At 44.5% G+C, this 13,853-nt stretch overlaps 1 protein-coding gene across 1 annotated transcript in view; it reads left to right on the top strand.

Moving 5' to 3' along the window:
* Positions 1-13,853, top strand: part of LOC126188247 (putative serine protease K12H4.7) — a 78,301-nt gene that overhangs the window by 52,754 nt on the left and 11,694 nt on the right. The window contains exon 6 of the mRNA XM_049929806.1: positions 9,776-10,056. Within this exon, the coding sequence (XP_049785763.1) occupies positions 9,776-10,056 (281 nt within the window). The remainder of the gene's footprint in view (positions 1-9,775; positions 10,057-13,853) is intronic.

Raw genomic sequence — 13,853 nt, 5'->3', positions numbered from 1 at the left:
GAGACAATTTTAGCAGCTTACGATGGCTCTGTAGACAAACTGTCGTTATCCATGTTTCAAAAGTCTATTTTAAGATTTTCATATTGGGGTACAGATACGTTACTTCTGGTAGAATAAGAATGTTGAAGTTTGAAAGACGCACTACGAAGGAACTATCCGAATCCGACGACATCGGTAGATGTAACGTACATGTACAGGCAAAAAAAAATATTAAAATTTCGGAAAATTTGGATGATTTATTCAAGAGAAGGAGTTTTACAGATTGATCAAGTCAATAACCGATTGGTCAACTACTGACATTATGCAAGCAGTTAATCGGCTAGAGCAGTTGAGCACCCATAACCTTCCAACACACACACTATTCGGCTTGACATTGAGTGAGAGAGAGTTATTGGGTGTTCTGCAGAGGGATACCGTACCAAATTCTGCCCGATTGGCGCTTTAGATCGTCAAAATCCTGAGTAGGTTGGAAGGTGCCGTCCCTAATGCTCCAAACGTTCTCAGTTCGGGAGAAATCCGGCGATTTTGCTGGTAGAGATCGGCAAGTACGAAGACAAGCAACAGAAAGTCTCGCCGTGTGTGGGCAGGCATTATCTTGTTGAAATGTAAGCCCAGGAAGGACAAGAAAACGGCGCATAGAACTTCGTCGATGCACCGCTGTGCCGCAAGAGTGCCACGGATGACACCCAAAGGGGTCCTGCTATGAAAAGAAATTAGTAGTTCGAATAACTAATCTAGAGGTACAAAACTATGAAGAAAAGACAATTATGGCAAACATGACTAAAAGGAATCTCTTTATAATGACACGGACGTAAACATACTATTGTCAAAGTACTTCGCAAAAAGAGGATGCATAACGTTAATAAAGAATCCCCTATCTTTCAGCGTCTATAATAAAATTTAGGTAGAACAGTCACAGGTGGGCACAGCTTCTAAATGACGGACGTTTGGAAGTTCTTACGCTGAAATAGTCATTCATTTGCGGCTCCAAATCTGATTTACTCTGTTGGCGGTCGCCACTTCGGAAAAAATTCTCAGACTTCGTGTAGCTGTTACGGTCAAGTCGTAACTACACCTTCGTCTAACACTGAATCATGTTAAAAATATTTGACTAAGAGTCAACAACTCGCCGTTCATTCGGCAAACACACCTCTCTCAGCCATTGGCATCACACCAATCCTAGAACCTGCCAGCAGGTAAATGTTCAAATGTGTGTGAAATCTCATGGGACTTAACTGCTAAGGTCATCATCCCCTAAGCTTACACACTACTTAACCTAAATTATCCTAAGGACAAACACATACACCCATGCCAGAGGGAGGACTCGAACTCCGCCAGTAGGTAACTGTTCAGTTACTTTCCTTCTTTTCGGAAAATCCACTGGTCCAAACCACTAACGACATTCCACACATTTACCACAGATAAGTCCTAGTATGTTGCATGTTTATAATGGATGTAGGGTGCTGCAGTTATTCAAAAATTAAAAGTCTTACTTAAGATAGTGTGGAGAGTTGTGTCAAATCTTACAGGGGTCAAAACAGATGTTCCGTACTGTTTTATTGTCACTGCCGGACATAATAGGACACAAAAACGGTTTTGTTCTGTCAGATATAGTAATATGAAAACAAAAACGGAGAAGATAAACACAATTCCAACCGACAAACATAGAACCCGCTATGAATCACGCATCTTGGCGTTGGTGGGAGGTGGGGGTGGGGAGTGGGGGGGGGGCTTGAGTGAAGAGAGACGAAAATTTAGTGGTCATGGGGGACTGGAATGCGATTGTAGGAAAAGGAGGAGAAGGAATAGTAGTAGGTGAATATGGACTGCGGGTAAGGAACGAAAGGGGAAGCCGCCTGGTAGAATTTTGCACACAGAGTAACTTGATCATAGCTAACACTTGATTTAAGGATCATAGAAGAAGGCTGTATACATGGAAGACGCCTGGAGACACTAGCGGGTTTCAGATACATTATGTAATGGTAGGACAGAGATTTTGGAACCAGGTTTTAAGTTGTAAGACATTTCCAGGGGCATAAGTGAACTCTGGCCACAGTTTAATGGTTATGAAGTGTAGATAGAAACTGAATAAACTGCAATAAAGAAGGAATTTAAGGAGATGGGACCTGGATAAACTGAAAGAATAAGAGGTTATAGAGACTTTCAGAGAGACTATTAGGGAACAATTGACAAATACTGGGGAAAGAAATACAGCAGAAGAAGAATGAGTAGTTTTGAGAGATGAAACAGTCAAGGCAGCAGAGGATCAAGTAGGTAAAAAGAAATCGTTCGGTAAAAGAAGAGATATTGAATTTAATTGATGAAAGGAGAAAGTATAAAAATGCAGTAAATGAAGCAGGCGAAAAGGAATAAAAATGTCTCAAAAATGAGACCGACAGGAAGTACAAAACTGCGAAGCAGTGATGGCTAGGGGACAAAATATTAAGGAGACCTTTGGAGAAAAGAGAACCACCTGTATGAATATTAAGATCTCAGATGGGAAACCAGTCCTAAGCAAAGGAGGGAAAGCAGGAAGATGGAAGGAGTATATAGTGGGTTTACACAAGGGCGACGTTCGTGAGGGCAATATTATGAAATGGAAGAGGATGTAGATGAAGATGAAATGGGAGATATGGGAGATATGATACATAAGTAAAAAAAAAATGCCCCAGGAGTAAACAAGATTCCATTAGAACTACTGATAGGAGAGCCAGTCATAACAAAACTCTTCCATCTGATGAGCAATATGTATGAGACAGGCGAAATACCGTCAGACTTCTAGAAGAATATAATAATTCCAATCCCAAAGAAAGCAGGTGTTGACAGATGTGAAAATTACCGAACAATCAGTTTAATAAGCCACAGCTGCAAAATACTAACACGAATTCTTTACAGACGAATGGAAAAACTAGAAGAAGCCGACCTCGGGGAAGATCAGTTTGGATTTCGTAGAAATACTGGAGCACGTGAGGCAACGCTGATTCTACGACATATATTAGAAGATAGGTTAAGGAAAGGCAAACCTACCTTCCTAGAATTTGTAGACTAGGGAAATCTTTTCAGAACGTTGACTGGAAAACTCTCTTTCAGATCATGAAGGTGACAAGGTTAAAATACAGGGAGCAAAAGGCTATTTACAATTTGTACGGAGACCAGATGGCAACCATAAGAGTCGAGGGGCATGGAAGGCAAGCAGTGGTCGAGAAGGGAGTGAGACAGGGTTGTCACCTACCCAGATGTTATCCAATATGTATATTGAGCAAGCAGTAAAGGAAACAAAAGAAAAATTTGGAGTAGGAATTAAAATCCATGGAGAAGAAATGAAAACTTTGAGATTTGCCGACGATATTGTAATTCTGTCAGAGACAACAAAGGGCCTGGGAGAGCAGCTGAACGGAATGGACTGTGTCTTGAAAAGGAGGATATAAGATGAACATCAACAAAAGCAAACCGAGAATAATGGATTGTAGCCGAATTAAATCAGGTAACGCTGAGAGAATAGATTACGAAATGAGACACTAAATGTAGTAAATGAGTTCTGTTATTTGGGGATCCAAATAACTGACGATGGTCGGAGTAGAGAGGATATAAATTGTAGACTGGCTATGTCAAGGAAAGCGTTTCTGACGAAGAGAAATTTGTTAACATCGAGTATAGATTCAAATGTCAGGGAGTCATTTCTAAAAGTATTTGTATGGAGTGTAGCCATGTATGGAAGTGGAACATGGAAGATGAACACTTTATACAAGAAGAGAATAGCAGCTTTCGAAATGTGGTGGTACAGAAGAATGATCAAGATGAGATGGGTAGATCGCATAGCTAATGAGGAGGTACTGAATGGAATTGGGGAGAAGTTGTGGCACAACTTGACAAGAAGGGGAGATCGGTTGGTCGGGCACTTTCTGAGACATCGAGGGATCACCAATTTAGTACTGGAGGGAAGCGTGGAGGCCAAAAATTGTAGAGTAAGGCCAAGAGATGAATACGCTAAGCATCTTCAGAAGGATGTAACTTGCAGTAGTTATTCGGAGATGAAGAAGCTTGCACAGGATAGAGTTGCGTGGAGAGGTGGATCAAAGCAGTGTTTGGACTGAGAACCACAACAACAACAACAACAAACATAAAAAACTTACAGAAGATTACGCTGCAAATGCTAAAGTTTAATCTCACTGTCATCTTGCATGAGACATTGTCTATGAACCAGTTGGCCCTCCTCGTAATTGGAGTTAGGTATATTCCTTGTGGGGATAACACTGTGGAATATTGTCCCATTCCTCGATAGCAGTCTCTTTGAGACCCTGTAAGGTCTCTGGTGGGACAGGACGACTGTAAACCGTTCGTTTTACCATGACGCATACATTCTCGATGCAGCTGAGGTCTGTAGAATACAGACGCCGTTGCATACGCAAGATTCTATGCTCCAGCAGGAAGGCGTTCACAAGATTATGACGACGAGGGCGTGCATTGTCGTCCATCACCGTGATTCGTGCCCCAATATATTCACCAAATCTAGCCACAGTCCGTACAAATATGTCGTACCAGTACTTCAGTCATCCTCCCATGTGGCACAAGGAGTGTCCTGCGACCATACATGATTCCACGCTAAAATATGACTGAACAGCCTTGATAAGAGCGGTGGTGTACGGGAGTTAGGGTGTAACCGTTGCCCTCGTCGTGTCCGTATACGAATATTAATTTTGTCAGAGTGGAGACTGTGACGTTGTGCCCCACTATTACCTAATCCACAAAGAGTGGTTTCGTGCCCATGCGACACGAGCCTCTCTCCGAAACCGATTTAGAGGAAGGGCTTTCAAAGGTTTTCGGACACGTAATCCCTGCTCTTGGAACCTATTTCGTATCGTTCGTGTTGACACCTGCACTCCTGTTGCTGTTTGGAACTGCCGCCGTAGACTTGTTGCATTGTATTAATGGCTTCTGCCTGCTGTTATATGCAGATATACGCACCTGTTGTTTTTCTTCCTCGGTAATTGTCGCTCCGATTCTCAGCTAACCCTGTCGCTAGAAACTTGCTCCAGATTCTGGAGGCATTACTTTGACTCAAAGCGACATTCTCTGCGGCATCCCTTACAGAGAGTATACGGAAACTCTGATCATATGTTATTGTTGTCGGACCCATCTTGAAGGGACACAACTCTCTTAAAGACCCATAGCACAAGGATTGCGATGCTTGCAGATGACACGGTTGTCACAGACTGCACATATTGCCTCCTCTCTGCAGTTTCGTCGTCTGTTTCTGGTAGAAACAAACCTATGTATTATTAAATGATAATTAAATCGCCCCCCCCCCCCATGAACCATGGACCTTGCCGTTGGTGGGGAGGCTTGCGTGCCTCAGCGATACAGATGGCCGTACCGTAGGTACAACCACAACGGAGGGGTATCTGTTGAGAGGCCAGACCAACGTGTGGTTCCTGAAGAGGGGCAGTAGCCTTTTCAGTAGTTGCAAGGGCAACAGTCTGGATGATTGACTGATCTGGCCTTGTAACAATAACCAAAACGGCCTTGCTGTGCTGGTACTGCGAACGGCTGAAAGCAAGGGGAAACTACGGCCGTAATTTTTCCCGAGGGCATGCAGCTTTACTGTATGATTAAATTATGATGGCATCCTCTTGGGTAAAATATTCCGGAGGTAAAATAGTCCCCCATTCGGATCTCCGGGCGGGGACTACTCAAGAGGATGTCATTATCAGGAGAAAGAAAACTGGCGTTCTACGGATCGGAGCGTGGAATGTCAGATCCCTTAATCGGGCAGGTAGGTTAGAAAATTTAAAAAGGGAAATGGATAGGTTAAAGTTAGATATAGTGGGAATTAGTGAAGTTCGGTGGCAGGAGGAACAAGACTTCTGGTCAGGTGACTACAGGGTTATAAACACAAAGTCAAATAGGGGTAATGCAGGAGTAGGTTTAATAATGAATAGGAAAATAGGAATGCGGGTAAGCTACTACAAACAGCATAGTGATAGCATTAATGTGGCCAAGATAGATACGAAGCCCACACCTACTACAGTAGTACAAGTTTATATGCCAACTAGCTCTGCAGATGACGAAGAAATTGAAGAAATGTATGATGAAATAAAAGAAATTATTCAGATAGTGAAGGGAGACGAAAATTTAATAGTCATCGGTGACTGGAATTCGAGTGTTGGAAAAGGGAGAGACGGAAACGTAGCAGGTGAATATGGATTGGGGCTAAGAAATGAAAGAGGAAGCCGCCTGGTAGTATTTTGCACAGAGCACAACTTAATCATAGCTAACACTTGGTTTAAGAATCATGATAGAAGGTTCTATACATGGAAGAACCCTGGAGATACTAAAATGTATCAGATAGATTATGTAATGGTAAGTCAGAGATTTAGGAACCAGGTTTTAAACTGTAAGACATTTCCAGGGGCAGATGTGGACTCTGACCACAATCTATTGGTTATGACCTGTAGATTAAAACTGAAGAAACTGCAAAAAGGTGGGAATTTAAGGAGATGGGACCTGGATAAACTGAAAGAACCAGAGGTTGTATAGAGTTTCAGGGAGAGCATAAGGGAACAATTGACAGGAATGGGGGAAAGAAATACAGTAGAAGAGGAATGGGTAGCTTTGAGGGATGAAGTAGTGAAGGCAGCAGAGGATCAAGTAGGTAAAAAGACGAGGGCTAGTAGAAATCCTTGGGTAACAGAAGAAATATTGAATTTAGTTGATGAAAGGAGAAAATATAAAAATGCAGTAAATGAAGCAGGCAAAAAGGAATACAAACGTCTCAAAAATGAGATCGACAGGAAGTGCAAAATGGCTAAGCAGGGATGGCTAGAGGACAAATGTAAGGATGTAGAGGCTTATCTCACTAGGGGTAAGATAGATACTGCCTACAGGAAAATTGGAGAGACCTTTGGAGATAAGAGAACCACTTGTATGAACATCAAGAGCTCAGATGGAAACCCAGTTCTAAGCAAAGAAGGGAAAGCAGAAAGGTGGAAGGAGTATATAGAGGGTCTATACAAGGGCAATGTACTTGAGGACAATATTATGGAAATGGAAGAGGATGTAGATGAAGATGAAATGGGAGATACGATACTGCGTGAAGAGTTTGACAGAGCACTGAAAGACCTGAGTCGAAACAAGGCCCCCGGAGTAGACAACATTCCATTGGAACTACTGACGGCCTTGGGAGAGCCAGTTCTGACAAAACTCTACGATCTGGTGAGCAAGATGTATGAAACAGGTGAAATACCCTCAGACTTCAAGAAGAATATAATAATTCCAATCCCAAAGAAAGCAGGTGTTGACAGATGTGAAAATTACCGAACAATCAGTTTAATAAGCCACAGCTGCAAAATACTAACACGAATTCTTTACAGACGAATGGAAAAACTAGAAGAAGCCGACCTCGGGGAAGATCAGTTTGGATTTCGTAGAAATACTGGAACACGTGAGGCAATACTGACCTTACGACTTATCTTAGAAGAAAGATTAAGGAAAGGCAAACCTACGTTTCTAGCATTTGTAGACTTAGAGAAAGCTTTTGACAATGTTGACTGGAATACTCTCTTTCAAATTCTAAAGGTGGCATGGGTAAAATACAGGAAGCGAAAGGCTGTTTACAATTTGTACAGAAACCAGATGGCAGTTATAAGAGTCGAGGGACATGAAAGGGAAGCAGCGGTTGGGAAGGGAGTAAGACAGGGTTGTAGCCTCTCCCCGATGTTATTCAATCTGTATATTGAGTAAGCAGTAAAGGAAACAAAAGAAAAATTCGGAGTAGGTATTAAAATCCATGGAGAAGAAATAAAAACTTTGAGGTTCGCCGATGACATTGTAATTCTGTCAGAGACAGCAAAGGACTTGGAAGAGCACTTGAACGGAATGGATGGTATCTTGAAGGGAGGATATAAGATGAACATCAACAAAAGCAAAACGAGGATAATGGAATGTAGTCGAATTAAGTCGGGTGATGCTGAGGGAATTAGATTAGGAAATGAGACACTTAAAGTAGTAAAGGAGTTTTGCGATTTGGGGAGCAAAATAACTGATGATGGTCGAAGTAGAGAGGATATAAAATGTAGACTGGCAATGGCAAGGAAAGCGTTTCTGAAGAAGAGAAATTTGTTAACATCGAGTATAGATTTAAGTGTCAGGAAGTCATTTCTGAAAGTATTTGTATGGAGTGTAGCCATGTATGGAAGTGAAACATGGACGGTAAATAGTTTGGACAAGAAGAGAATAGAAGCTTTCGAAATGTGGTGCTACAGAAGAATGCTGAATATTAGATGGGTACATCACATAACTAATGAGGAAGTATTGAATAGGATTGGGGAGAAGAGAAGTTTGTGGCACAACTTGACCAGAAGAAGGGATCGGTTGGTAGGACATGTTCTGAGGCATCAAGGTATCACCAATTTAGTGTTGGAGGGCAGCGTGGAGGGTAGAAATCGTAGGGGGAGACCAAGAGATGAATACACTAAGCAGATTCTGAAGGATGTAGGTTGCAGTAGGTACTGGGATATGAAGAAGCTTGCACAGGATAGAGTAGCATGGAGAGCTGCATCAAACCAGTCTCAGGACTGAAGACCACAACAACAACAATTAAATCGGCACCTTAGCTGCAAACAGGCGTTGAGATACATCATTGGAGACTCGTTGAAAATGTGTGCCCCGACCTGGGCTCGAACCCGGGATCTCCTGCTTACATGGCAGACGCTCTATCCATCATTTCTTTATTTACTTTTTGCTAGATATAGTTCGTTGCGTTTGGTCTAGGCAGACGTCACAAGACATCCATTAAAGTTGATCGTTGATTTCTTAGGTTTTTTTTTATTTTTTTTTATTACATAGGCAATCAGCCCTGTGACCGAACACGCTGAGCTACCGTGCCGGCTATCCATCTGAGCCACCGAAGGCACAGAGGACAGTGCGCCTGCAGGGACTTATCCCTTGCACGCTCCCCCTGAGACCCACATTCCAAACATGTCCACACCACTAAATTCGTAGTGCGCCTGATAGATGTTTGCCCATCACACTCATTACTCGTGACAGATTAATCTACCAAGTCCTGTACGAGTTGGGGCACAGTGTGTGCGTTCCCACAAGAAGGTCAATGGCCGGGTAGCCATATTTTAACTATATATGAAGGTAGTATCTGTGTCCGAAAGAAAAAATACTATTGAAGACCGTGCAGCGTCTCTAGAATGAAGTGATAATTAAATCGACACCCTAGCTGCAAACAGGCTTTGAGATACATCAAACTACATACATACATGGGCAAACATCTGTCAGGCGCACTACGAATGTAGTGGTGTGGACATGTTGGGAATGTGGGTCTCAGGGGGAGCGTGCAAGGGATAAGTCCCTGCAGGGGCGCACTATCCTCTGTGCCCTCGGTGATTCAGACGGATAGAGCGTCTGCCATCTAAGCAGGAGATCCAGGGTTCGAGTCCCAGCTGGGGCACACATTTTCAACATGTCCCCAATTATGTATATCAACGCCTGTTTGCAGCTGGAGTGTCGGTTTAAGTATCATTTCATTCTAGAAAAGCTACACGGTCATCAATAGTATCTGTTGTCTCGGGATCAGATACTACCTTCATATATAGGTATTGATATCTTAACTTATTCCTGGATCATAACGTTCAATATAAAAGTTTCGATAATATGTAACAGTTATTCTGACTACTATACGTAAGCGCTTGGGGACATTGAGGACCTTACTGTAAGTGTTTCGAGTACAACAGGGAGGAGTTAACTGTTGACCACTGACTCTGCGCAGGCTCTGCTCACCGCTGGACCTGTCCAAAGAGTACGATGTGGCGGGGCTGATCAGTTTCGCCGCCAACAATTTCTCCGGGCTGGTGCAGTACAACGCGGTCGACAGAACCGGAATGAGCACTGTGCAGCAGTACTGCGAGGCCCTGCGCAGCACCAGCGGGGACTCGGCGCTGGAGCGACTCACCAACTACTTGGGGTTCGATGACGAAACATCCTGCGTCGATCCCGACTACGAAGCTTCTTACCAATACTATCAGAACACTGACTGGAGTGGTGATGGTAGTGAGTATTCGACTCGTATTCAGAGATTCTCAAAAGAATGTTTAGTTGTCGTGTCCTCCACGAATCTTTTTTCCAATAAACCTTGTGACGTTCCCAACGCGAAAGGTACACCACTGGCCATTAAAATTGCTACACCAAGAAGAAATGCAGATGATAAACGGGTATTATACTAGAACTGACATGTGATTACATTTTCACGCAAGTGCATAGATCCTGAGAAATCAGTACCCGGAACAACCACCTCTGGCCGTAATAACGGCCTTGATACGCCTGGCAATAAGTCAAACAGAGCTTGGTTGGCGTGTACAGGTACAGCTGCCCATGCAGCTTCAACACGATACCACAGTTCATCAAGAGTAGCGACTGGCGTATTGTGACGAGCCAGTTGCTCGGCCACCATTGAACAGACGTTTTCAGTTGGTGAGAGATCTGGAGAATGTGCTGGACAGGGCAGCAGTCGAACATTTTCTGTATCCAGAAAGGCCCGTACAGGATCTGCAGCATGCGGTCGTGCACTATCCTGCTGGAATGTAGGTTTTCATAGGGATTGAATGAAGAACAGAGCCACGGGTCGTAACACATCTGAAATGTAACGTCCACTGTTCAAAGTGCCGTCAATGCGAACAAGAGGTGACCGAGACGTGAAACCAATGGCACCCAATACCATCACGCCGGGTGATACGCCAGTATGGCGATGACGAATACACGCTTCCAATGCGCGTTCACGGCGATGTCGCCAAACACGGATGCGACCATCATGATGCTGTAAACAGAACCTGGATTCATCCGAAAAAATGACATTTCGCCATTCGTGCACCCAGGTTCGTCGTTGAGTACACCATCGCAGGCGCTCCTGTCTGTGATGCAGCATCAAGGGTAACCGCAGCCATGGTCTCTAAGCTGATAGTCCGTGTTGCTGCAAACGTCGTCGAACTGTTCGTGCAGATGGTTGTTGTCTTGCAAACGTCCCCATCTGCTGATTCAGGGATCGAGACGTGGCTGCACGATCCGTAACAGCCACGGGGATAAGATGCCTGTCATCTCGATTGCTAGTGATACGAGGCCGTTGGGATCCAGCACGGCGTTCCGTATTACCCTCCTGAGCCCATCGATTCCCTATTCTGTCAACAGTCATTGGATCTCGACCAACGAGAGCAGTAATGTCGCGATGCGATACACCGCAATCGCGATAGGCTACAATCCGACGTTTATCAAAGTCGGAAACGTGATGGTATGCATTTCTTCTCCTTACTCGAGGCATCACAACAACGTTTCACCAGGCAACGCCGGTCAACTGCTGTTTGTGTATTGGAAACTTCCCTCATGTTACCACGTTGTAGGTGTCGCCACCGGCGCCAACCTTGTGTGAATGCTCTGGAAAGCTAATCATTTGCATATCACAGCATCTTCTTCCTGTCGGTTAAATTTCGCGTCTGTAGCACGACATCTTCATGGTGTAGCAATTTTAATGGCCAGTAGTGGACTACGAGAGTGGAGAAAGCTGCAGAGTAGATTCCAACGAAACCAAACCCTAGCAAAACGTGAACGAAGTTTAAATAAGCGTGAAGACAGCTGTACCATACATTGTTTATCATAAGAACAAACCTGATGTAAACAAACGCAAACGCATTGATTGGTCAGTAGTCGTAGCACACGTACGTTGGTGTTGTTACGCTTTGGAAGTAGGTCCTACTTGCGTATTAGGTATCTTATTACTATGGTACTGTAAATGAAACTTCAACGTATTCTAATGTATTAACAGTCATCTACGTTTTTCTTAATCATATTTCAGCTATGTAATTTTATTTCAAAAGTCATGTACTGTCGCAGTCTGTATACTGTTGGGCACTGATTGTTCCGCTGTTAATACGTAGTGTGACAATGACCGACGCTGATTCCTGCCCCGTACACAGCATTAAAAAGTGACGTGAATCAGGTTGTTGTTAATGTTCTTCACAAGTTTACAGAAGAAAAATCAGCTCTGAACCTTTACGAGGGACTGTATTTACTAAAGTTATGCAGTTTTTTTAATCCGGGAAGCGCAGCTGAATCGGCAGCGTTGTAGAATGGCATTTCAGTGCCACCCATTGATCAAGGGTTCAACACTCGTTGTTCTTTTTATCGGTCGTAATTATTTTCGTTCAATTTGGTTTTGTTTTCTAGTTTTGTTCGGTTCTCAAGATAGAGCATTCCAGTCTTCTTCGTCGCATGCCTTCTCAAGGTCAATACACGTTGGGAAATTTTTCTGTCAGTCTCGATTCTTTCTAAAATTGTGCTTAGTGCCAATATTGCTTTTTTAATTCCTTTGCGTTTCTTTGATCTCCAAAATATTTTCTGCTCTTAATTGTTACTTTTTCCTTTATAACATTTAACAGAATTTTTCAGTAAAAGATAACAATGCTCAAATTTTATAGCTCGAATATTCATAGACTTCTCTCAGGTAAGTCAATTGTTCTACTTCATTGTTCAGTAGCTCAGCAGGAAAAATAATTACTGCAGCTCTAGCCCTCGACACTATTCAGTCACATTAATGTGACCGCTAGTCAAAAGTGTAAATAACCATCTTTTTCAGCGCGAGACGTTCAGGAAGAGAGTCGGTTAGATTTTCGAAGGTGCCGACAGGGATGTCGAGCCATGCCGACTTCAGTACTGTGATCATCTGCGCTAACATTCTCGGTTGAGGATCCACGGCGCAATCAGCCCACTCGTGGTGGTCCCACAGATCCTCGATTGGGTTTAAATCCGGGGAGTCTGGTAGCCAGGGGAGTACCTTAACTCATCCTGGTGCTCTTCAAACCACGCACGTATACTGCTAGCTGTGTTTCAAGTTGCATTGTCCTGTTAGTAGATGCCTTCGCGGCGAGGAAAAACAAACTGCAAGTAGGTGTGTACACGGTCCCCAAAAATACACTCCTGGAAATGGAAAAAAAGAACACATTGACACCGGTGTGTCAGACCCACCATACTTGCTCCGGACACTGCGAGAGGGCTGTACAAGCAATGATCACACGCACGGCACAGCGGACACACCAGGAACCGCGTTGTTGGCCGTCGAATGGCGCTAGCTGCGCAGCATTTGTGCACCGCCGCCGTCAGTGTCAGGCAGTTTGCCGTGGCATACGGAGCTCCATCGCAGTCTTTAACACTGGTAGCATGCCGCGACAGCGTGGACGTGAACCGTATGTGCAGTTGACGGACTTTGAGCGAGGGCGTATAGTGGGCATGCGGGAGGCCGGGTGGACGTACCGCCGAATTGCTCAACACGTGGGGCGTGAGGTCTCCACAGTACATCGATGTTGTCGCCAGTGGTCGGCGGAAGGTGCACGTGCCCGTCGACCTGAGACCGGACCGCAGCGACGCACGGATGCACGCTAAGACCGTAGGATCCTACGCAGTGCCATAGGGGACCGCACCGCCACTTCCCAGCAAATTAGGGTCACTGTTGCTCCTGGGGTATCGGCGAGGACCATTCGCAACCGTCTCCATGAAGCTGGGCTACGGTCCCGCACACCGTTAGACCGTCTTCCGCTCACGCCCCAACATCGTGCAGCCCGCCTCCAGTGGTGTCGCGACAGGCGTAAATGGAGGGACGAATGGAGACGTGTCGTCTTCAGCGATGAGAGTCGCTTCTGCCTTGGTGCCAATGATGGTCGTATGCGTGTTTGGCGCCGTGCAGGTGAGCGCCACAATCAGGACTGCATACGACCGAGGCACACAGGGCCAACACCCGGCATCATGGTGTGGGGAGCGATCTCCTACACTGGCCGTACACCACTGGTGATCGTCGAGGGGACACT

Source organism: Schistocerca cancellata, chromosome 5, assembly GCF_023864275.1.
Source record: "Schistocerca cancellata isolate TAMUIC-IGC-003103 chromosome 5, iqSchCanc2.1, whole genome shotgun sequence".
Lineage (NCBI taxonomy): Eukaryota > Metazoa > Arthropoda > Insecta > Orthoptera > Acrididae > Schistocerca > Schistocerca cancellata.
Note: the sequence above shows the minus strand (reverse complement) of the source record. Positions and strands in the feature narration are given on the sequence as shown.